The sequence below is a fragment of the Schistocerca gregaria genome, chromosome 8 (genome assembly GCF_023897955.1).
Source record: "Schistocerca gregaria isolate iqSchGreg1 chromosome 8, iqSchGreg1.2, whole genome shotgun sequence".
In the NCBI taxonomy this organism is placed as follows: Eukaryota; Metazoa; Arthropoda; class Insecta; order Orthoptera; family Acrididae; genus Schistocerca; species Schistocerca gregaria.
Window position 1 is genome coordinate 53,364,494 of NC_064927.1, and position 26,481 is coordinate 53,390,974.

The 26,481-nt window shown below is 42.7% G+C and overlaps 1 protein-coding gene across 11 annotated transcripts in view; it reads right to left on the reverse strand.

Moving 5' to 3' along the window:
- Positions 1–10,908: 10,908 nt before the first annotated feature.
- Positions 10,909–26,481, reverse strand: part of LOC126284645 (poly [ADP-ribose] polymerase tankyrase-1-like) — a 77,210-nt gene continuing 61,637 nt past the window's right edge. For 7 of the 11 annotated variants that reach the window (XM_049983728.1, XM_049983730.1, XM_049983733.1 and 4 more), the window contains 2 exons: positions 21,332–21,526; positions 10,909–11,485 (listed from right to left, as the gene is read on the reverse strand). In XM_049983728.1, the coding sequence (XP_049839685.1) occupies positions 11,005–11,485; positions 21,332–21,526 (676 nt within the window). In that variant the 3' untranslated portion in view covers positions 10,909–11,004. The remainder of the gene's footprint in view (positions 11,486–21,331; positions 21,527–26,481) is intronic. The other 4 variants (XM_049983725.1, XM_049983727.1, XM_049983726.1 and 1 more) reach the window with 1 other exon arrangement.

Sequence of the window (26,481 nt, forward strand, 5' to 3'; positions counted from 1 at the left end):
GGGTGGCCGAGCGGCTCTAGGCGCTACAGTCTGGAACCGCGTGACCACTATGTCGCAGGTTTGAATCCTGCCTCGGGCATGGATGTGTGTGATGTCCTTAGGTTAGTTAGGTTTAAGTAGTCCTAAGTTCTAGCGGACTGATGACCTTAGAAATTAAGTCCCATAGTGCTCAGAGCCATTTGAACCATTTTTTTCACTCCTCTACTATTCTGATGAAATAAATTAACCTTACTTTTCTGTGTATTCTAAAGCAATTTGTGGGTCTCTACTGTTATTTTGATTCTTTCAAAACAGGTTGCTTGAATCATGATTGTATGATGGTGGTCCCCGTACATCTCATGCAAGAGACTCAACCATAGTATCTTTCCCCCTCTCCTACTCAGGTTTAGGCCATGTCTTGCATATCCCCATCTTCATACTGTAGCAATAGGCACCCCACTCACATGAAATTTCATTTCAGTCAGTAGCAGCCTACACAAGTCAGCGTTCACGCGGCTCACAGCAGTGTGTGCCGTCAACAGCGTCTAGTTTTCGGCCTCTTCAGTACCTGTGCTTCAGCACATCCTACACGTCTGTCTCCTGCTTTTCTTTTGGTCTCCGTGGTCCACCGTCTGACGAAATCTGTTTGTGCCGTAGCGGTATTGATCACTTGCTGAGAGGGTGTACTGGTTGACATTGTTCTATGTGTGCCATACATATGGGTGGATTGGGGGGGGGGGCAAATTTAGTTCTCACATTACGTTTGTTTGTATTAAATTCTACATCGTGCACCAATATGTTAATTAACTATGACCATTGCAGTGTACCGACTGTAATAAATCTTTATGCGATCCTTTCAAATAATAATACGACGTCACATTAAATCCGCAAAATGATGACTAGTGGTCCTGAAGACGTATCAGTTTTCTTAATACTCGCCATTTTTGGTTTTACTAATGACTAGCTTTCTAGTACACTAACGTGACATTGTATATTTATTATTGTCAAATGGTGGCAATAAAAAGCTACAACAACGAAAGTAATGCTGTGCTGCTGTAATGTTCAATTTAAGTTGGTTTTACTTTATAATATACATAGAACACGCTGTCTGAAGATGTTGTTTCGTGACTAAGGAAGGTAATTGAAGAATTAATATTAATATTGTAAATATTTAAGTATGTATAGCCATGTACATAATGTTGTGTAGTCAAGTAGTGGGTTACATATGATGTATGAAAAGTTGTATAGAAACACGTTCAAAGCGTCCACCTTGGTTTGTGAAAGCTTCATCATTCACTGGATAATACTTTGCAACACACCTGCGTCCATAATTGCTGAAACGGGATGCATATTAGCTGTGGGATAATTCTAAAACCGTGTTAATTTAAGTGTCCCCACAAGTAGAACTCTAGGGATTGTGCTCAAGGGAACATGGATGCTTCGGTGTTGTCTATAGTGGTCTTATCTAAATTGTTTTTCTTTTTTTATCTTACGTAATTTCTGTATAAGTGTGCTCTTAGATGTAACATCGATGTAAATGTTTCATTCTTTTTCTATGACTGAGCCAGTGAGTCTATTATCTAGTAGGGACAGTAGTACCCTTCGTTCTGGCATGCGTGTTTTCTCTTTGGTTTTCCTCTGCTGGCCGCTGTTTAAGCACAGCGCTTCTGGCTATGGTTCTCTCGGTTTTCCACTCCGGGGCCCTAGCGGTCGCGGTTGCCCGTTGCCTGGGCATATTGTATGTTGGCGAGTCTTGGAGCTACTGTCACGGAGCAGCGTTGGATGCTCGCGGCGCTGTGTTATGATTTGAGGAGGGTGTCGGCGGCAGGCTGGTGGTGATGGCCACCAATCCACTAGCAAGTATGTCCATTGTACTACCTGACGCTGGATACCTATGTATGCTGTGTGGATACTCGTCATTTCGTGCTACTAACGGCGGCCATCAGGTATTTCTTTGAATCTGTGTTTCGTGATCAGTCTGATCGTAATTTGTGTTCACGGCCAGAAAAAGTGATTTGTATGTGATTATTCTCACCGTGGCGGGAATAAGGAATTCACTCTTCTCCCGGCGTATGTTGCGTAGTGGTATTAAGAGTGTAAAACACTGCTCAGTGATGGGAGCACTAAGCGAGAGTAGTGTGAAGGGTGCAGGAGTCATTCTAGGATAGCTGCATTCCGTGTTTAGTGTTAACACTATGTGTTTATTGATGTTACTTGAGTATCTTGTGATTTATTCTGTGGTCTCCGTTTATGCTCTTGGTTCCGCAGGCTCGTAACTTCTTCAGAATTTATGCTTGTTATTGGGGTCAGATAGATTATATAATGGTAAGGCAGAGATTTAGAAATCAGGTTTTAAATTGTAGGACATTTCCAGGGGCAGATGTGGACTCTGACCACAATCTATTTGTTATGACCTGAAGGTTAAAACTGAAGAAACTGCAAAAAGGTGGGAATTTAAGGACATGGGATCTGGATAAGCTGAAAGAACCAGAGGTTGTACAGAGTTTCAACGAGAGCATAAGGGAACAATCGACAGGAATGGGGGAAAGAAACACAGTAGAAGAAGAATGGATAGCTCTGAGGGATGAAGTAGTGAAGACAGCAGAGGATAAAGTAGGTAAAAAGACGAGGGCTGCTAGAAATCCTTGGGTAACAGAAGAAATATTGAATTTAATTGATGAAAGTAGAAAATATAAAAATGCAGTAAATGAAGCAGGCAAAAAGGAATACAAACGTCTCAAAAATGAGATCGACAGGAAGTGCAAAATGGCTAAGCAGGGATGGCTAGAGGACAAATGTAAGGATGTAGAAGCTTATCTCATTTGGGGTAAAAGAGATATTGCCTACAGGAAAATTAAAGAGACCTTTGGAGAGAAGAGAACCACGTGTATGAATATCAAGACCTAAGATGGCAACCAAGTTCTAAACAAAGAAGGGAAGGCAGAAAGGTGGAAAGAGTATATAGAAGGTTTATACAAGGATGATGTACTTGAGGACAATATTATGGAAATGGAAGTGGATGTAGATGAAGACGAAATGGGAGATAAGATACTGCACGAAGAGTTTGACAGAGCACTGAAAGACCTGAGTCGAAACAAGGCCCCCAGAGTAGACAACATTCCATTAGAACTACTGACGGCCTTGGGAGAGCCAGTCATGAAAAAAACTCTACCAGCTGGTGAGCAAGATGTATCAGAGAAGCGAAATACTCTCAGACTCCAAGAAGAGTATAATAATTCCAATCCCAAAGAAAGCAGGTGTTGACAGATGTGAAAATTACCGAACTATCAGTTCAATAAGTCACAGCTGCTAAATAATAACGCGAATTTCTTACAGACGAATGGAAAAACTGGTAGATGGGGACCTCGGGGAGGATCAGTTTGGATTTCGTAGAAATGTTGGAACACGTGAGGCAATACTGACCCTACGACTTATCTTAAAAGAAAGATTATGAAAACGCAAACCTACGTTTCTAGCATTTGTAGACTTAGAGAAAGCTTTTGACAATGTTGACTGGAATACTCTCTTTCAAATTCTGAAGGTGGCAGGGGTAAAATACAGGGAGCGAAAGGCTATTTACAATTTGTACAGAAACCAGATGGCAGTCATAAGAGTCGAGGGGCATGAAAGGGAAACAGTGGTTGGGAAAGGAGTGATACAGGGTTGTAGCCTCTCCCTGATGTTATTCAATCTGTATATTGAGCAAGCAGTAAAGGAAACAAAAGAAAAATTTGGAGTAGGTACTAATAATTAGGGAGAAGAAGTAAAAACTTTGAGGTTCGCCGATGACATTGTAATTCTGTCAGAGACGGCAAAGGACTTGGAAGAGCAGTTGAACGGAATGGACAGTGTCTTGAAAGGAGGATATAAGATGAACATCAACAAAAGGAAAACGAGGATAATGGAATGCAGTCAAATTAAATCGGGTGATGCTAAGGGAATTAGATTAGGAAATGAGACACTTAAAGTAGTAAAGGAGTTTTGCTATTTACGAAGTACAATAACTTATGATGGTCGAAGTAGAGAGGATATAAAATGTAGACTGGAAATGGTAAGGAAAGCGTTTCTGAAGAAGAGAAAGTTGTTAACATCGAATATATATTTATGTATCAGGAAGTCGTTTCTGAAAGTATTTGTTTAGAGTGTAGCCATGTATGGAAGTGAAACATGGACGATAACTAGTTTGGACAAGAAGAGAATAGAAGCTTTCGAAATGTAGTGCTACAGAAGAATGCTGAAGATAAGGTGGATAGATCACGTAACTAATGAGGAGGTATTGAATAGGATTGGGGAGAAGAGAAGTTTGTGGCACAAGTTGACTAGAAGAAGGGATCGGTTGGTAGAACATTTTTTGAGGCATCAAGGGATCACAAATTTAGCATTGGAGGGCAGGGTGGAGGGTAAAAATCGTAGAGGGAGACTAAGAGATGAATACACTAAGCATATTCAGAAGGATGTAGGTTGCAGTAGGTACTGGGAGATGAAGAAGCTTGCACAGGATAGAGTAGCATGGTGAGCTGCATCAAACCAGTCTCAGGAGTGAAGACAACAACAACAACAACAACAACATTGGGGTCTGCCTGTAAGAGTAAGGAATTATGAGCTGTAAGAAGTGAATAATTTTCCATTCTATTTGTTTGAGGTCTTGCTTGTGTTAAGGGTATTAAATTGGAAAGAAATGGGGGGAGGGGATGGGCATAGCTCTGAAATTAGAGGGTTCTTGTTGTGTCCTTTTGTTTGGTTGTCTGTCCCTTTTCTTAATGTTTCAATGTTCTACGAGAGGCGAGCGCAATCAGTTCCGGATTGACCAATGCAGGGGGCGGAGCCTTGACTGAAATACGTTAGGACACTGTTGACGCGGTCGGCTACGTCTTGGTGACGCTCGGCGCTACTTGGCTGTATCCTGTGAGAGTCGTTGCTCGCCCCAGAAGTGAACAGAAAGTTGAGTATTCTGTCTCGTAATTATTGGAGATTCCTCTCGTTAATGTGTCCGGGCTGCGCCAAGGTGCGTCCCCTGTTTATAGCAGTTTTGTCACTCTTGTATTATTGTGGGTGGGTCGTTGGGGTGTGCCCGCTCTTGTGTGGAACTTAAACTGACAAATAACGCAACTCCACTTCCTGCCTAAATATTGTTGCTATACTTGAAAGGGCTTTCACGAGTAAGTTCAGTGGAATGAGTCACTAACAACTGGTGGAATTCCGTTGTGCTATGATCTGTTTATTGGTCTAAGGTTCCCGGTGGGGAATTTGCTCTTTTACTTACATTTATTATTTGATATTCTGTACTGTAACGTTTTTTGTTTTACCAATGAAGATGTAGTCCCAGTAAACTTGTCATCTATATGTATATGGTGCTATTTGTTATTTAGTTAAAAGGAAGGATCTTTACATAACTTGTTTCTTGTAAAGACTGTATAAGGTTTTTAATTATTTTTGTTATTGGTGGCTATTAGAAGGCTGGTTTTGTAAAAGATTTTGTAAAACTGTTTTTGGGGGTAGGTGTAATAAATCTTTGTGAACTACAAGCCTGCGTTTGCTTCCCTTGTAATTGGCCTTTGTCAGTGGTTTGAGGATTGTAAATTTCACGTCCCAATGAGAGTTTATATAATTGTGATTCATCTATGAATATAATTTCGAAAGTACTGTGCTGTCAAAGGATGTAAAAGCCAAAATTTTAGTTGTAATATTGGTTCGTGCATAGGGAAAGTAAACAGAAAAGCTGGATCTGGCGATCGTACAGCAAGGCTCCTGTGTAGCATGAGTCAGCCAGTGGCTAGCAAGCAACGACTGCGCATCTTCTGAACTGAAAGAGACGAGAAAATCTGCAAGATTATATAATATAGTCTCGGATGCAGAAGTAATGCGGCTTATTATTCATGGAATACTTAGATTGGCTCTGTACTATGGAAATCTGACGCTAAGAAGAGAATTTTCAGACCTAGTAGCACAGGGGAGCCACGGATACTTTTACCGCCTTTTCTGAGTAACGCTGACGCTGGAAATCGGTGCTCCAGCAAGAGGCATACCAAGGCTGCTTCCGGAAGTGGAAACGGCGTTGCGAGTGGTGTGTCACTTGTGGGGGATAGTACTTCGAAGGAGACCATTAACAATAAGTAAAATATAAGCCTAGAAAAATTTTGTGGTCAGCGTTCCAGAATTTCTTCTACAAATCTCGTATTTCGCAACCATGACTTATTCAAATGATAGTTCGTTAATATACATGATTGTTGAACTTTGGTTTTGAATTAGAATTTTTATATTTTCCTAAAAGTATTAGGGTGTTTTACCTCTCTGATACATCTTGCACAATAGATGGAAGAGTTTTATCGTGGCTGGTTCTACTAAGTCTACCAGTAGTTCTCGCAGAATGTCGTCTAATTGTTTCAACTTTGTTCTTTCAGTGCTCTGTCAAATTCTTCTTGCAGTAATCTATCTAACATCCCGTCTTAATCTACGTTGTCATCCTTTTCTTCAAGTTCAACTTCCTTATACATATCTTTCCTGGAATGATATATGCTTCTAAATCCTTAAATTTATCATCTTGCCATTCCCACTTAGCCTTTCTGCATTTCATGTTAATCTAATTTTTTAGATGTATGTATTCCCTGTCACCCGCTTCACATGTTGCATTTTTATATTTTGTCCTTTTTATCAATTAAACTTAGTATGTCCTGTGTGCCAACGATTTCTTTTAGGTTTTGTTTTTTTACATATTTGATCCTCTTTTTCTTTCACCATGTCGTCTCTCAAAACTACCCATTCATGCGCTTATAGTCTATTCTATTCCTTTCCTCTGTTAATAGTTGCCTAATGATCCCTCTGAAACACTCAATAACTTGTATTTCTTTCAACTATCCAGTTCCCATCTAGTTAATTGTCTTACTTTTTGCAATTTCTGCAGTTTTAATCTACAGTTCATAAGCAATAAATTGTGGTCAGAATCCACATCTGTCTCTGGAAATCTGATACAATTTAAAATTTGCTCCGAAAATCTCTGTCGTACCGTTACGTAATCAATATAAAGAAACATTCTGGTGTCTCCTAGCCTTTTGCACTTTTACAGCCTAATTGTATGATTCTTAAACAAACTGCGGGCGAAGATTAAATTACGTTCTGTGCATATTTCTACCAGGCGGCATCGTCTTTCACTGCACTCCCTATTCCATATTCCATATTCTATATTTTTTCTTCTCTTCCTTTTCCTACTCTCGAATTCTAGTCTCCTAGCACATTTAAATTTTCGTCCCTCTTAACTATCTGAATAATTTCTTGTCTCTCATCATAAGCATCTTCAATCTGTTCATCATTTGTAGAGCCAATTAGCAAATAAACTTGTGCTAGTATGCTGATTGTGGACTTAATGTCTATCTTGGCTGTGATAATCCGTTCACTACGCTATTGATAGTACCTTACCCGCATTCCTATTGTCTTTTACATTATTATTAGACCTTTCCCACATTATCGCTATTTGATTTTGTATTTAAAACTTTGTATTCACCTGTGCAGAAGGTCTATTACTCCTGCCATCTAATGTCAGTAATTCTCACTATATCTATGTTCAACCTATCCATTCTTCTTTTCAGGTTTTCCAGCTTACGTGCCCGATTAAGGACCTAACGCTTCACACTCAGATCTGTAGAACACCTCTTTTGTTTCTCCTGATGACGACATCCTCCTGAGTAGTCCCAGTCCAGATATCCGATTGGTGAACTATTCTATCTCCGGAATATTTTACCCAAAAGGATGATATCATTATTTAACCTTACAGCAGAGCTGAATGCTCTCAGGAAAAATGACATTTGTAGCTTTCTCCTGTTTTCAGAAGTTCATAGTATCAGCGCAGCAAGGCCGTTTTGGTTGATGTTACGCTGCCAGATCAATCAACCACTCAGAGTGTTGCTCCTGCAATAACTGAAAAGACTGCTCCCTGTCCTGAGGAACCACAAGTTTGTATGCCATCTCAATAGATACCCCTTCATTGTGGTTGCATGTATGGTACATGTAACTGTGTCCCTAAGGCATGCAAGACACAAGATCTGCGGTGCATGGGGCAGGCTGGTAGGTCAGTATTCGATAGAGGAAAGGATAACTGTGATATCAAGGAACTTAACTGAGGAGGTTTGGAAAAAGACCAACTTTCCCAAAATCTCGTTGGGTCAACATAGAAAACAACTATTGGGGTAAACTATGAGGCGCTTCTTTTTTTGTAGCCTAGTAGTGAATGTAATCAATCAGTATAGGTCTGTAGTACATTCGGTACATTGTTCATGTGTATTTCTGAACGTTTGTAATCCACTTTCTGCAAGCCACTGAAGGGCATGGGGTAGTATGCTACCCATGGTACTATATACTCGCGGATTCTCCATTCCTTTTGCAGATGGGTCACAAGAAGAATGTCTGTGTAATTGCCACTGTATTTTCTATAAACTACACTCCAGGAAATTGAAATAAGAACACCGTGAATTCATTGTCCCAGGAAGGGGAAACTTTATTGACACATTCCTGGGGTCAGATACATCACATGATCACACTGACAGAACCACAGGCACATAGACACAGGCAACAGAGCATGCACAATGTCGGCACTAGTACAGTGTATATCCACCTTTCGCAGCAATGCAGGCTGCTATTCTCCCATGGCGACGATCGTAGAGATGCTGGATGTAGTCCTGTCGAACGGCTTGCCATGCCATTTCCACCTGGCGCCTCAGTTGGACCAGCGTTCATGCTGGACGTGCAGACCACGTGAGACGACGCTTCATCCAGTCCCAAACATGCTCAATGGGGGACAGATCCGGAGATCTTGCTGGCCAGGGTAGTTGACTTACACCTTCTAGAGCACGTTGGGTGGCATGGGATACATGCGGACGTGCATTGTCCTGTTGGAACAGCAAGTTCCCTTGCCGGTCTAGGAATGGTAGAACGATGGGTTCGATGACCGTTTGGACGTACCGTGCACTATTCAGTGTCCCCTCGACGATCACCAGAGGTGTACGGCCAGTGAGGAGATCGCTCCCCACACCATGATGCCGGGTGTTGGCCCTGTGTGCCTCGGTCGTATGCAGTCCTGATTGTGGCGCTCACCTGCACGGCGCCAAACACGCATACGACCATCATTGGCACCAAGGCAGAAGCGACTCTCATCGCTGAAGACGCCACGTCTTGGCGTGCATCCGTGCGTCGCTGCGGTCCGGTCCCAGGTCGACAGGCACCTTCCGCCGACCACTGGCGACAACATCGATGTACGGTGGAGACCTCACGTCCCACGTGTTGAGCAATTCGGCGGTACGTCCACCCGGCCTCCCGCATGCCCACTATACGCCCTCGCTCAAAGTCCGTCAACTGCACATACGGTTCACGTCCACGCTGACGCGGCATGCTACCAGTGTTAAAGACTGCGATGGAGCTCCGTATACCACGGCAAACTGGCTGACTCTGACGGCGGCGGTGCACAAATGCTGCGCACCTAGCTCCATTCGGCGGCCAACACCGCGGTTCCTGGTGTGTCCGCTGTGCCGTGCGTGTGATCATTGCTTGTACAGCCCTCTCGCAGTGTCCGGAGCAAGTATGGTGGGTCTGACACACCGGTGTCAATGTGTTCTTTTTTCCATTTCCAGGAGTGTATATCTTAATTGGAATTATTTGCTTGATTTATGAGCCACATAAAGTACGCTGTTTCCTGTGCTTTTAATACCTTAATTATAATCTCAGTCATACCATACTGCTTGATGTACATTGCCTATCATGTGCAGTATTGTGAAAAGTGTGTTGCCATCTAGTGTTCATAGCTCTCAATATGTCTTGGGGCTGAAGGACAGCTTCATTTCTTTAGCCACTTGCAGTTTGATGGCGAAAAATAGACACAAGAATATGAAGAAGATTATTAATATTATATTTCGCATGAACTGTGTTTCATATCTGTGTGTAATGCAGCATCTTATCATGGCCTCAGTCTTCTGAACTGTTAACAAAAAGGAACTTTCTTAGATATTTCACTGGCAATTACTTACATCAGAGCTTGTAATGCAGGCTGTAGCTGCTACCCAGTAATTAGAGCCAGAATACTGTTTCCCATTTTCTACCTGTGTACGCATTTTTTAAAATGTTACGAGCACCTTTGGTATTTATTTCGCAGTGTGGAGGCAGGCATGTGTTATGTGATGTGCCCAGTTCTCTGAATGGACTTCCCACACAAATTCCTATTTCGGTTTGGCACACTGTTGGCTGGGGCAGTGAGGGGCACACAGTGCTGGCACCTGTCTAACCATAGTTTTCACGAGACACTTTGCGTTGCAGCCCCTGCAAACACTCTGCTAATATGACAGAAATGTACAGAAGGGCAACGTGGAAAGCAGGACTGTCTGCTGTAGCACCCTGTAATGTGACAGTGGAGGTTCATTTTATCAAATACATCATAGTATGTGTCTTAACAGCAGCTTACAGCTGTATGGCAATAGTATAATTAGAAGTTCTTCTATGGTACTTTTTAAATGAAACTAAAACGATAATACAATATCAAATGATGTGGTGTGAATGGACATGAATCAGGTCATAACTAAAGTGGTGTGAGCATCGCTAATGGTGCCACATTCTAAATATAAACAAAAATTATTGTATCATCTCAATGACACGAAAGTAAATTAAAAGTTAGATCTCAACTGAAGACGCCTTCTAGCCATACAGCTTATGTGCTAGTAATTTTAGTATGCTGAATTTTACATTAGTTTCACATAGCGCAGGCCACGCTTTTTCAATGTATTTTTTTTTTAGTAATCGCGTGCTGCAGAAAACTCGTGTTTATTTCTAATGAAGAATTTTTAATGTTAGTTTAGCTTCCACTAAAATACGCTTCCTTCCTGTTGCTTACTTCACTTTCTAGATATATCATTTTCGCGCTTGTTGTGATGGGTACAAACACTGACTGCAGGATTAACTTTTTCATACTCTTTATTTTAAAAATACAGAAAATTCATCTACTGAAACTCCATTCCTTTTCCTACAGGAACACTTAATGCGTTGATGGGTTTATCTTAGCATGCTTATCAACTGTTGGTAGTGCTTATGTCTGGCGAAGTCAAGCGGTGTGTACAGTTCGTCAGTCGTAGCTTCCCTGTCGGCGCCCGCCTCCAGCAGCGCCGCCGCCGCCTCTGCGTGGCCACGCATTGCCGCCCAGTGTAGCGGCGTCCACCCCCACCGGTTCCTGGCGTCGGTGCGGGCGGAGGACGCCGCCAGCAGCCGCACCACGGCGGCGTGGCCGCTCTGTGCAGCCCTGTGCAGGGGCGTGATCCGACTGTCGTTGGTGGCGTCCACCTCGGCGCCACCCTCCAGCAGACACGTCGCCACATCGACGTGCCCCCTCTCCGCTGCCCAGTGCAGCGCGGTGTACCCGTCACTGTCCCTCACCTCGAGGTCTGCTCCTGCCGCCAGCAACGTCTGCACGTCCGTCACTGCCCCCACTTTAGCCGCCTCGATCAGCCTCCTGCCCTTCTCTTCACCAGAAAGTTTCCTGCACAAACAGAGAAATTCTCACACACTTCTGATGAAGAAAACTGCCACAGAAGCAGAACTGTGAACAATTCTATAACCACACTTGTTCACGAATAAATTATGTATCTGCAATTTTTTTCCTATTGTGATACAAAAAAATGAGGAAGGTCTGCGTATATTAAGGTACAAATGCACGATGTTGTCGTCCTCTCAAACTCTTCATCCACTTTCCATTAAAAATTCCTAGAATTCATTTCTCAAGAAACGTCAAATATACTCTTGTTCCAAGAGGTCCTCCACCAGCCGTCTTCAATGGAGTTGTTCGTTGTCACACATAAAAATGAAGATGGGGTCTAATGAACGCCAGAAATGCGAAACATGTGGAAGGAATACGGTATCACAATAACATTGACTAATGCATGCACTGTTGGTATCCCCACATATTATCATGCATCCAAACAGCATACCACCTAGACCACCAATGCTGACCATACTCTCATATGCAACCGCGAGAACTGTCACACATAATTGTTTTGGTGATCCAGGTATTATGGTGTGAAGAGGCATACTGTTGCGTTGTCATACTGCCTCCAGGTCTATGAACACAGTACACTCGTTGGTGAACATTAATGTGGTACTGTACTCCATCCCCATATTCTGATTTTCAGTAACGCTATAGGCCTTGACTACATCATTATAGATGGTAATTAACGACCGCAACGAACAGCACAGGCAGAGGCATTGTTGGAATGAGGTGCCATTCGGCGGATGGACTTGGCTGACCGTTATATGATGTAATTCCTATTGAACACATGTGTGATGCATTGGATAGATCTACTTCAGCTTTCACACGCACAAACGATCAAGCAGCAGTCGTCAGCCGCCATGGTGGAGAAAGAGAATGCATGGCTACAAGAACTCCTTACCAGTCTTCCATGGGAGCACGTTGCGCAGCATGCATTACTGTCTATCGTGATCATACACTCTATTATAAACCATGTCTCACTTTTTATGATGTACAGGAAACCATTGTAATTCGTGGTGACGTTAGCGTAACTGTTGCCTTTGCACAAAAGTGTCATTTCTGTGAGCCACACTGTGCGGTTCTTTCAATTCTGTACTACACTGTACAGCCGGCCAGAGTAGCCGAGTGGTTCTAGGCGTTACAGTCTGGAGCCGCGTGACTGCTATGGTCGCAGGTTCGAATCCTGCATCGGGCATGGATGTGTGTGATGTCCTTATATTAGTTAGGTTTCAGCATTTCTAAGTTCTAAGGGACTGATGACCTCAGTAGTTAAGTCCCATAGTTCTCAGAGCCATTTTTTTGTTTATCGTCCATGTTTCACTTCCATACACGGCTACACTCCATAGAAACACTTTCAAATAGGACTTCCAGAAACGTATTCTATGTTAACAAATTTCTCTTCTTCAGAGACAGTTCTCTTCCGATTGCCAGTCTACCTTTTATGTCCTCCATACTTCGACATTCATCATTTACTTCGCTTCCCAAATAGCATAACTGATATTCTACGTTTTAAGTGTCTCGTTCTATTATCTGATTCCCGTAGCATCACCTGATTTAATTCGACTACATTCCATCATCCTTGTTTTTCTTTTGTTGATGTTCATATCATCCTATTCAAGACAGTGTCCATTCCATTCAACTGCTGTTCCAAGTCGTTTGCTGTCTCTGACAGAATTACGGTGTCATCAGCAAACCGTAAAGTTTTAATTTCTTCCTCCTGAACTTTAATTATTATTCCAAATTTTGCTTTTGTTTCCTTTACTGCTTGTTCAATGTACATATTGAATAATATCGTAAATATGCTGCAACACTTTCCCAATCCCTTTCACGCTCCTCTACTCTTATAACTGCCGTCTGGTATCTGTACAAGCTGTGAATAGCGTTTCGCTCCCTGTATTTTACCCCTACTACCTTCAGAATTTCAAAGAAAGTGTAAGTCAACATTGTCATTAGCTTTCTCCAAACCTATAGGAATTAGAATCAGAATTAAAAGAAATGATGGATATGATGGCTACAAGAGAAGATGCAACAAATGCAGATATACAGAGCTTTCTGAATCTAATTAATGGATGCTAGAATGGATGTCACATTCGAAGATCTGGTCGAATGCCAAAGTTACGCCTATCCTCTTCAGTACCACTAGTAAAAACGTCTGTTAGATGTAAATGACGCCGTAGGGCGCTGAATCCTTTTGCAATATGTGAGCAAAGCACAGATGCGTGTCTCTTTGTCTTTACATGGGGTCTGTATACAGATAAAAGACACAATGTATCGTTTGCGACACGTGGGGAGGGAAGAGGCTACATAAAAAAAGCATTAGAAATAGATGTGAAAATTATAGGGGGGGGGGGGGGGGGGGGAATAAGTGTTTTGAATACAGGTTATGAAATGTATGCAAGAATATTAAGTGAATGAGTACGAGCAATCAGAGAGGGAAGATTCTGTACAGATGCCACTTTCACTGTTACGTAGATGGTAGAAAAGGAAACAGAATACAGCCTTGAATAACTTTTATTGATTACGAAAGAGCAGTTGATCAGGTACGTAGGAAAAATTATGTAAAATCATAACACTAACATGATATCCGAATTGTCTAATTAAATGAATGAAATTTATATACAAAGACACAAAAAGCAGTGCACACATCAGAAACGGAACATATACCTATAAACCAAGGAGTAAGGTAGGGTTGTAGGTGGTCTCCTATTTTGTTTATCATTTACCTTATTATAGGATGGATGTATAAAATAAATGGAGGTATTTGTACTAAACATAATTTTACGCTTAAGACAATGCTATTTGCTATTGATTATTACAAACAAAACTCAAAACGAGCTGCAAAAAGCGGTAGAAAGTTTAAAGAAGCTATGTGAGAACTACAACTTCAGATTGCCAAAAATGTGCAAAAATAATGACCTTCAAGTGTAAATATACTATTACGACCATAACTGTCATCAGTGACACTATATTAGGACAAGTTAAGGGGTTCAGATGCTTAGGAACATACGTGAGTTATAAATATGAAAATTATTTTAAAAAATACTCGTGTTGAGCAAACCAACAGCACAATGAACAGAAAAGAAAACAGAAAACAAAAACGAGAAAAGAAACAGGAATAAAGTTCTGCACAGTTAAGGTTGTTCCTGTGTTTCCCTACGAATCGGAAACACGTTCGCTGACAAAAGTTGATAAGAAGAAAATACACGCTGCCGAAATGAGATTCTTGAGAACAGTGAAATGGTTTAGCCTTCCAGATAAAGTTACAAATGAGAAAATAAGGGAAGAACGAGGAATAAACTCTGTGGAAAAAACCTGTGAATAGATAGAATGCCGAAGGAGAGGATTCCAAGAAGAATGTTGTACTATAGGCCTAGGGAACAATGTATCAAAGAAGACCACGGAGACGATGATCAGATACTTTTTGAAGACGGAACAGGCAACATTTTCTAATCCATCGAGTGCAGAGGAAGAAGATGAATAAGAAAATTAAATTAGTAAAAAATTCTGAGACTGGCCTTTGAGGAACTCTACAGTAACCTATTCGCGGGTAACATTTCAGGAATGCAACTAAGAGAAACTCGGCTGGAATTGGTAACAACGAGACATGGATGTTGTCGTTGTTGCGACCTTTAGTCTGAAGACTGATCTGATGCAGCTCCGCACGGTTCTCTACCCCAGGGGTTCCCAAAGTTTTCGATATCGACCCTTTGGGTTGCTAATTCTCACTCTGTCTTCTTCTATCGGCCTTAGTCAGAATGAAAAATAACACTCTGTAGCAGTTGTTTTAAGTTAGTAGACCATTATGAATAAGGGGGTTGATATTAAAAGTAGATAATTTGGCCATGGGGGTCTGAAATAACAGTTAATTTTGGAAAAAGGGTCAATTGTCCAAAATAGTTTGGGGATCACTGCTCTACCCTATGTGAGCCTCCTCGTCTCCAAACAACAACCACGACGAACCAGCTTACTGTGTCCATTTCTTGGTCACCCTCTATTCTCCACAATTTATCACCAACCCGCACCATGCTTTAGTCTAATACTAAATTGGTGATACCTTGAAATTTCAGAATGAGTCCTACCAACCTATCCCTTCATTTAGTAACGTTATCCTACAAATTTCTTCTCTCAATAGTTCCATTCAGTACATCATTGATTACATGATCTACCCATATAATCTTCAGTATTCTTTTGTAGCACCACATTTCAAAGGCTTGTATCTCCTCTTGTCCGAACTGTTTCTCTTCTACATTTTTCCGTACAAGGAAGGCTACACTTCACACAAACACCTTAAGAAAACACTTCCTAACAGTTAAAATCTATACCCGTCGCTAGCAAATTTTTCTTTTTAAGAAACGCTTTTCCTGCCATTAACAGCCTATATTTCATATCCTCTGCACTTTGTCCATCATCAGTTAATTTTCTGTCCAAAGACCAAAATTCATCTACTACACTACTTTTGGTATGTTGTTCCCTAATCTAGTTTCCTGTGACCTGGTTAAACTACAAAAACAGAATGGGGCACAATGTGCGTGAAAAAGAAACAACTAAGAGCTACGTTGGTTGCTTGTGGTACAGACAGAGCAAGGTGGCCAAGAGACACTTTATTACCCTTGCCCTTAAAATCTGTATAAAAGGAGAAGTTGCAACAAGCATAAAGAAGAAGATGATGCAACATTAATAAATATCAAAAGGAAGCAATGAGAGACTTTAAAAATAATTTAGAGAGTTCACACAATTTCAGAAGAATGAAATGATTACATGTAGCATCTAATAATAATTAAGGAAAACAGACGTCGAAATTTCACCGAGAACTTATGCAAGGAGGAGAAAAGCGATTTAAATGAGCATTTTTTTATGTGACGTCCAGATATATCACTCAAGGAGATAATTAGTATAACGCGTATTATGTGACAGATCCATTACAAGATGAAAAGCGTCAAAGCTTTTCATATTTATAATTAAAGGAGATATCTGCTTTTAAAATCAGTCATTAGTTTATTGCAATATATGAAGTGTGATGGAGGTGAGTTATTGTGTCATTGCCGGCCACGGTTGCCAAGCGGTTCTAGGCGCTACAGTCCGGAGCCGCGCGACTGCTACGGTCGCAGGTTCGAATCCTGCCTCGGGCATGGATGTGTGTGATGTCCTTAGGTTAGTTAGGTTTCAGTAGTTCTAAGTTCTAGGGGACTGATGAGCTTAGATGTAAAGTCCCATAGTGCTCATAGCCATTTGAACCATTTTATTGTGTCATTAGGCATCGATAAAAGGCTATGATCCTTCTCTTTGCAAACTTGGTACACTTTGTGCATGAAAGGAGTTCTTCTGATGCGTTCCTAGTTGGTAAGCCCGGCGACCAGGTGGACACATGTAGTGCGCCCATGAGCGAGCGGCTGTCGCGCGCCTATGTCGGCACGCTTCACAGAGGGCAGGCCGTCAGAGGATTAGCGACAGCCGACGACGCTGCATACATCATCACGCTGCCAAGGGAAGCCGTGGAAATTCGCACGGATGGTAGCAAACCACCACTAACAATGCATAATTTCCTGAGGAAGGCTTTCTTTCCTACGTAAAAGAATGGCGTCGTTATAGGCTTGCATTGGTTTGGGTTGATTTGGTGGAGGAGACCAGTGATGTAATCGGTCTCATATGATTATGGAAGGATGGGCAAGGAAGTCGGCCGTGCGCTTTCAAAGGAATCACCCCGACATTTGCCTGAACCGATTTAGGGAAATCATGGAAAACATAAATCAGGATGGCCAGATGCTGTATTGAACCGTCGTCCTCCCGAATGCCTTTCCAGTATGCTAACCACTACAGCACATCGCTCGGTGTGTGGTCATAGGGAAATTGTTCTCTGGGTAGTAAATAAAACGGGAATGATATACTGCAGGAGTATACAGCTTACAAAGAAGAAGAACGTTTTCAAACATGTCGAAACGAAGACCACAAAAAGAATTTCGTAAATATGCTAAATATCTTATTTCAGAAGTAGGAGGTAGAATAACCATGAAACGTAAGAAAGGCCAATGATAAAGTAGGGGTTTGATGCTGAGAGGGAAGTACGGTAGGCCGAGGCCACTATGGTAACCGTGAGGCCGTCAGCACATTCCTAAGCGTGGCGTCTTCTGTCGCGTCCGAGTATAGCTGAGTATGGCGGCGTGTCTGTTTTCTGCCGTAACTGGAAATACGATGAGCTTCATTTTGGAGCAGATGTGCGCTACAGTGCGCTTATTCAAAGCGAAACTCGCGTTTCGTGGAAGTGTTTTTGGATGAAAGGGAAACTTTTCTGTGGCGTCGAAGTTCAATCGAATTAAAAGCGTAATGTGTGTCCCTGTGCAAGCTTACGTACTGCGTTCGAGAAATTTGTTATTATCTGCATTAGTCAGTTCATTCCCAGTAAAATTTTATTACTTTACAAAAATATTACGTGATCTAAGCCTGATACCCTTCAATCACTGTGTACGAGGGAATATAGTTTCTTTATTCCATTCAGACATTACTTACCAAATTATCTGCGTTAAAACAATTGTTTTCCCTCGTGTTTCCACTTGAATAGTTACAGGGACTTGTAAATTATCCAACAGACTGTTGCACTTTGCTCTGACTAATCTCAAAAGCCACACATTGAGGTGAAAAATGTCAAGGAATAGCGATATGCAGGTATACAGATGGCAGCAGTATCGTGTATGCAAGGTATAAAACGGCAGTGCATTGGTGGAGCTGTCGGGGGTTGCACCCCTCTACCATCCTCCACACCTACGAATCCTTACTCCGTCCAATCCTCTGCTATGCCCCCCCCCCCAAATTCTATAAGTCCCTCCAGACCATTGAGCATCATGCACTCTGCCTCGCCTTCTGTATACGCCTCCCGTCCCCCACACAGATCCTCTATGACTTCATTCCTTTCCCCTATCAGCTCTTATTCCTCGAACATATCCGCATACTCTACACCACCCGCCGCCTTGATCCCCCTCAGCCCCTGGTTGCTCCTCTCCTCTCCTGTCCCTGACCCCTGCCACGCCTCTTCACTGTTGTGTCCCCCCTACCCTCCATTTCTACACCCTTCATCTCCTTTCCTAAGATGGCTTCTATCAACACCCGCTCTCAGATGATGCCCTCTCTCTCTCAATTTATCCTTCCTATCAACTCTGATCCTCACCCCCTCCTTTCCTCCGTCCTTTCCCTGGGCTCCCTCTTCCCCCCTTCCATTCAGTTTCTCCCCACCTAACCTCTCCCTACCTCCCTTCTCCCCCTCCGCTCAGTTGTTTTTATTCCCCTCCTCTGCCTTCCCCACTCCCTGTCACGTCTGCCCAGCACCCCCCAATCCTCTTATGGGTCATCATCCTCCATTGGCTCCTTTCCCCCCTCCCCCCTTTGTTTTTCCTCACCTTCCCCCCTTTTTTATTTTCCCATCGTCTGTCCAGTTTCCCTCCACCTGCTCTCGGCTGTGGTATGTCATATTTTAGTCCAGTGTTCCAGTGAATGTTCAGTGTTGTTTCGTCTTTTCCCGTGTTGTGAAAAGAAACCATGCTGTCGCTGGGTGCGAATTTTATGTCTTTTGCGAACAGAAACCAGACTGTTGTCATGTTTTTTAATTGTCTGTCTATTATTTTACCTGTCTCCTTCATATGTATTTTATTCGTATCATCACCCCTTTGTTCTATGTTTTAAGTTCCACGATTTTTTTTCGCCATGTTACTCTTTTTCTCTGATTTTGTCACCTGTTTTTTCTTATATATTATCTTCTCCTTTTTAAAAACAAAGTCTGTAGGTTGAAGAGCGACATAGTAAGCTGCCGCCATCCCGCCCCCTTCAGGGGGATTCGAAATTCAATTTAAAAAAAGTGTCACTTGTACTCAGGTGATTCACGTGAAAAGGTTTCCGACATGATTATGGTCGCACAACGGGAATTAACACACATAGAACGCGGAATGTAGTTGGAGCTAGACACATTGGACATTCCATTTCGGAAATAGTCAGAAAATTCAGTATTCACTGATCCATAGTGTCAACAGTTCGCTAAGAGCACCAGATTTGAGGCATTACATCTCACCACGGACAACGCAGTGGCCGACAGCCTTCACTTAACGGACGAGAGCAGGGCGTTTGCGTAGAGTTGTCAGTAGTAACAGACAAGCAACACTGCGTGAAATAACAGCAGAAATCAAATTGAGACGTATGACAAACATATCTGTTAGTACAGTGAGGCGAAATTTGGCGTTAATGAGCTGTGGCAGCAGCCGACTGGCACGAGTGCCTTTGCTAACAGCACGACATCGGGTGCAGTGCCTGTCGCGAGCTCGTGATCATACTGGGTGGACCGAAGGCTACTGGAAAACCGAGGCCTGGTCACATGTGTCCAGATTTCAGTTGATGAGAGCTAATATGAGGGTTCTAATGTATATGAATTTCGTAGAACGTTTGTGGAGCAGTATCCAGAGATCAGTTCGAGCACAAAATCCCGCACTGGAAATGATGGACGACTTGTGATAGAGGCACAAAGTCTCAATATTTCTGTACGTAACTTCCAACGAATTACTGAGTCCATGCACGTCGAGTTCTTGCACCATGCCGGGCAAAAGAATGTCCGACGCTGTTTTAACAGGTATCTCACGACTTTTTCCACTTGTGTGTATTGAACACTCTTACTATAGTTAGCTCAGCAACTGTAAAAGTGTTTTTCAGAGACCAGTGGTATTGTCTTTTAATATGAGCTATGCTCTGGCAATGAAGGCTGCTCCATGATAAATCAAACCCTATTTTCAGATGAAAGGGTCTGTGGACAAAAGCCGAGGTGCTTGGCGCTGAGCAAGTCTTTTCTCAACCACGCCAACAACAAGACTGCACAGATTTCCTGCTTATTGCTGGCAATCACCTTAACCATTGGGCCTTGCGAGCAATCCTACAGTACTATCATTTCATTCAAACTGATGCCACACGAACATTGTCACCTGTTTTTGTTATGTACGTCTCTTATCCTGTAGTAAGCCACCGTCTCCCCATACACTCTGTTCCCCAGTCGGTGTTGTCCTGACATACACAGGCGGAGTATCTCTGATTCCTATTATCTGGAAAACAAAGGTGGAAACGTAAGAGAAGGTGGAAGTTTGGAACAGGCGTGGGAACATGGTGAGGCGGCCACTTGCGATAAGCAAAAAATTCGCATTTTAGTCCCAGTTTGACACAGATTGTCAATGTTCACTACAAGCAGAGGTGTCCTATACTGTCATTGGAAGATAAAGAACAAAATCAAAATAGTGAGATATACACACCACATTTTCTTAATCCATTGCCACATATCATTTTGTTTGTCGTGCCCTCATTATTATTATTTATTCTACATCTCGTTTCGATTATTATTTCTTCTACATCTCGTTTCGAGAACCATCATCGACTTTCGTTCACAGTTCTTTATTCGTATAACATCAACGGTTTGTGATGGTGTTATCAGTCAAGACCGTATCCTGGACCCAATCCCGCCAGAATTAATTTGGAGGATAGAAAACCATCTTCGCAAACAGAAATGGCTTGAAACATTGCTACGTTCATTATCTTTTGCGAAGAATTTAGTTTCATAGCGTGTTTCTCATAGAACTGCATTGATAGATTCATGTGTCTACCCAACTGAATAGTATTCACACTCTCAACCTAGAAATGGATGTAGAATATCACCCTGAACCATACCTACGCTGACATAAAAAATTTACAAAAACAATAACATTTTCTGGCAACTATAAGCTCTGCTCTACCAAAAAATACTACAAAGCGACATTAGACTTCTCGATTATGACGCATGGATTATTCATGTGGAAAATGTGTCTGCGTAATGAAGGAACTCACCGTAGGCGAGAGACGGTAGCAGCATCCACAGGCGGAGTGGAGCGTGGAGTCGTGAGGGGCGCAGCCTCAGCACAAGCTGGGCAGGGATCGTCGCGGTCGCCGTGCGGCACACTGGTGGTGCTAGTGGTGGTGGTGGTGGCGGCGGGGGCGGCGGAGGCTTTGGTGGCCGATCTGCTATCTCCAGAGGCCGGCCTGCTGCACAGACAGACTCTTCTTTGGATAGTGCATTCAAGCGTAGTATGCAGGAAAAGTCGCCACAGGCAGTGCTGCTGAGGGGATGCACTCACACTAACTATAAAACACACATTTACAACGACAGTAGCGCATCCGTTAATATCAACGACGTACCACTGAGCAAATAGGATTGCTTCCGACGTGTTCCCCACACTAGCAGCTTAGATCAGCAAAAATTGACTTGTTGGAAATGAACCACAAATGAAGGGTACATACAGCGTGGGGCAACTGAAAGTGGCCCAGAAGAGTGAATACGATTAGACGTTAGTGGCAGCATTAATGGAGGAGAAAAAGGCCTATAGGCACTTGCAACAGAGTAAATGCACACACAGCCCACCGAACCTCGGAGCACGTTTACACAATCTTCATCCGTGACAGAGTTGTTTGCACGGAGTAATCCAGTCGCGGCCCTAGCTGACCAGCCAGGTCACCTGATCTGACAGTGTGCGATTACATTGTGTGGGGAGCCCTGAAGTCTAAGGTATATCGCAACAACCCTCATAATCTTCGAGAACTGCAGCAGAACATGTCGGGTGAGACTGAAAAAATTCCAGAAGTCCAGCTTCAATCCGCCTTCTGAAACTTGCTGACCAGGGCCCAAAAGTGCCAAGAGACGAGTGGTGGACACTTTCAACATCTGCTGTAGTCAGATTAGTACTGCATTTCCTTTCCTCTGCTGCTTTTCTTTGTACCCTGGAACACTGTCCTCCGACCCACTTCTATTTTCATTTGGTTCAAATGGCTCTGAGCACTATGGGACTTAACAGCTGAGGTCATCAGTCCCCAAGATCTTAGGACTACTTAAACGTAACCAGCCTAATGACATCACACACATCCATGTCCGAGGCAGGATTCGAACCTGCGACAGTAGCAGTCACTCGGTTCCGGACCGAAGCGCCTAGAACCGCTCGGCCACTCTGGCCGGCCCACTTTTATTTGCCGGACCCTGCACTAGGTTCTACAGTATCACTGGGGTGATATGACAACTATTGGTTAGCAGTGTTTGAACATATAAGAACAGCAATCGCACAGAAATAATGTCGTCCATAACCTTTAAATGTACTTAACATGGTACTGTGATCGACAGATGGTGTAAGTAGCTAGTTTGTCAGCTACCACGGTATGGGTACCACAGATGCTGCTAAAAATCTCTTTGTATTTTACGTGTCTGGTGTGTACAAGGAGATCAAAATGACTTTAATATACGAAGAATGATAGAAAACGATTAATTACATCACTGACATGATGTTGCCAGAAGTCGTTAGCATGTGCAATATTCCTTCGAGGAACTGATAGTGATCGGTTTCCAAGAGAGCAGAGACTCTAATTACTCACCCTACAATACACAAAAACTGATCATTGAGCAATAGAACTAGATACAGATCAGCTAATAGTTACCTTTAATGAGCTTCCAGCGCCGAATCGCTTTCTACTGAGTGCTGTTCCACCATTGTCAAGTAATAGGTGCCTGCTGTAAGAGTTTTCCTTGATATTAGTATTTCAATAAAAATATGAAAAGCTGCAAAGGTAGGGGATAATGGATGCCTCCTTAAAGCATGATTGGTTTACAAATGTCCCACGATATAAAGGAAATGAGGCAATGAGATTCTCTTGAAAGTGAACGAAAAAGGGGATTTCCTCATTTTAAAATGTTTTAAGACCGTTTACACACATGGTTGATCGCACACCGCAGCTGTCGCTCGTTTAGCCCGCGGGAATTGCAAGGCACGTCTAGCAGCGTACCCGGCGCAGTGGATCCGCCCCCGCTGTGACGCGTGGTAAGGCCTTCGTGTCGCTCGAGGCAGAGGCTCAATGTGGAGGCTGTACGTTTGGTCTCGCCCATCCACCCTCTGAGTGGACAGATGGCCTCCACTTCAGCAGCTCCGAGCGACTACACAGTGGGAGGGTTCTGCTAGTTATCAGGAGTTCCAGCGTTCGGCACACGATGGAACCGCTTGGGGGAATAGCGTCCAGGGCTGGAAGGACATGCAATACGCACTCGGTACGTCTGCTGGGGAGTCTCATCCGAGATGCTGCGGAGGCCCTGCCGTGCATGAAGGGTAGAGTCACCAGCAGGTTGTGACTCACGTCGTTGGGTTCTGCGACCATGCTCACATTATATACGGGCGGGGGCGGCTGGCGGTTGTGATGAAGACCGCTGTCCTCGCACGCGGAGTGTGAGCAGAGCTCACGATTTGCAGCCTTTGTCCTAGAAGTGATCGGGGTCCTTCGATTTGGAGCCGAGTGCACGGTCTCAACCAAAGACACACGCGATTCTGTGACTACCTTGACTGCACATTTCTGGAGCTTCGCTATGGAGTGGAGATTTGTAGTATTCCATTAGACAGGGAAGGGCTGCGCTACCCAAATGGAATTGTTACTTGTGTGCCAGAGTATTTGTGGAGTGCACATGGGTGTTGCTTTTTTTTAATTTTTTTATTTATTTTTTTAGGCATAGTGGTATTTTCAGGTCCTCTGATGAACGTTTATTAGTCAATACGCTGAGAGCGAAATCAGACAACATACAAAATTTTAACAGTAAATTGCCGAAATATTCTTAGCAGAGTTCCTGCAAGAAACTTTTCTCGCTCCAATTAGTATTGAAACCCAGAGCTGGCTGAAACATGCACTTGAAAGCGCTGATATATTTAGCAAAGCATGGAATGTATATCGAAACGACAGATTAGGTTGCATAGGAGGGGGAGTGTTCACTGCAGTATCCAAAAATATTGTGTCTGTCAAGTCAGAAATTAACACTGACTGTGAAGTTACCTGGACACTTGTTTCACGTCTAAGTGATCTCATGTCTACAATGTTTTCAGCGGCCACCCAATTCCGCCGTGCCACTTATAGAATGATTCAAACAAAGTCTTCATTCAGACAGTGGAAATACCTAGGTCGTGAAATATTACTTGGAGTCGACTTGAACCTACTGAGTATACATTGAGGCGTCTGGAAACCTCTGCAGGTGGTACGGATAGACTGTCTTATGAATAGTTTTTAACATGTTTCCCCAAAATTGTCTTGAGGAGCTAGTCCGACTGCCAACACGCAGTGGATATATGATAGACCTTGTAATATGAAACAGACCTGAAATTATTGACGGTGTCAGTATAGGCACAGGGATTAGTGACCATGATGTCATCAAAGCGACGATGATTATTGAAGTTAATAAATCCATCAGGTAGGCTAGTAGATTGTTTTTGCTGGAAAGAGCAGATAAGCAGTTTTAACATCCAAAATAGAAGTGAATGGACACCATTTAGTTCCAGTTTGATGGACGTCGAGGAATTATTGGCAAAGTTTAATAGAACTGTTAATCGCGGCCTGGAGATATATGTGCCGAGAGAATCGATTAAGGACGGAACAGACCCACCGTGGTTTAATGACAGAGTTCGGAAATTGCTGAGGAAGCAGACAATGTTTCACTCTCGATTCAAAAGAGTTCACGCAAATGATGACATCCAAAAGTTAGTAGAAGTCCTATACAGTGTAAAGATCAGTGCGTGAAGCATAAAACTACAACCGCCACATATTAGTGAAAGTTCTTTCCGACAACCTACGTAAAACCACTAGACGTGTGGGAAGCTTTTGCCAGCCATTTATTGGCCAATGTGTTGTGGTAACAGAAGACAACAAAAGGAACACCAAAGTTATAAACCTCACAATTAAGAAATCATTCAAGTTCCCGTGTGGACCACATAGTAATAGGTGTTTCTTGCGCAGCGAACCAACTGAAAGAGTTGAAAATAAAAAAGTCGCCAGGTCTGGATGGAATCCTAATTCGGTTTTAAAGGGATTAATCAATGGCAAATGCCACTTACTTAGCTTGCATTTATCGCAAATGTTTCACCCAGCGCAAAGTAGCAAACGAGTGGGAAAAGGCGCGGGTGACTGGCATATACGAAAAGGGCGAATGATTGCACTCACAAAATTTCAGACCAGACATCGGTTTGCTGCTCTATAATATTTTTCTCAGTCCGAATGTAATAAATTTCCTTCATCTGGAAGAATTTCCGTCCACAATCATCTCTGATGCAGAAAGCACCTGGCGTGCGAAAGTCAATTATCAGTGACGACATTGCTGTTACCCGTGACGTCATCATCCTTATCAGCGGGAAGCCGTGACCCCTTGCCCGCCCGTTATCTCCAGATAATGAGAATCCAAGATCACGGAAATAGCACAACTGCGTTACTGGAGAATTAAAAACCACGTGACCCTCCCCACGGCCTCCAGACGATGCCATTGCACTTCTCCTTATCTCCTGCGACTTTAAAAATCCAAGATATCGGAAATAACTGAATTTGGTTAATGAAACATGTAAATCTCTTCTCTCCTTATATATGTAAACAGATCGTCTGTGTGCTTTATTCCCCATCCCTTCGCAGTTTTCCAACCAATCAAAACGTAGTTTAGAAAATGGCACCAGGTGGGAAGTAAATATTGATAATCGCATTACGTGCCTGAAAGTCAAAGATATAAATGGCATAAAAGTAGAGCTAAATTATTTATGTACACATGAATTGTGTTTTTATTCCCGCTTCGAACTCCCGAATCACACATCCGAATATTGCATTGAAATGGCTTCAGATATGTAATTAAAAATTATATATTCTCCACTTAAAATGACGGATATGTGTTTGTGCACATCTTCTATCTCTAACCAGTGAGAGTATAGTATTTGGAAATGATACCAGATATGAAATAAAAATTACGTGACTTCTACTTGAAAATTAAAGAGAGTTATCCATAAATCTTTTGGAAATCAGGTAACTCTCACATACAAATAAAATGAGGTGTAAACATGATATCACATTACTTTATTTACGTAACATCCATTTGTGTAGATATATTCTGCTCCTCATTCCAAGCATTCAGAGTCTAAAATTAAAAATTGCGGCAGGTATACAGTGAA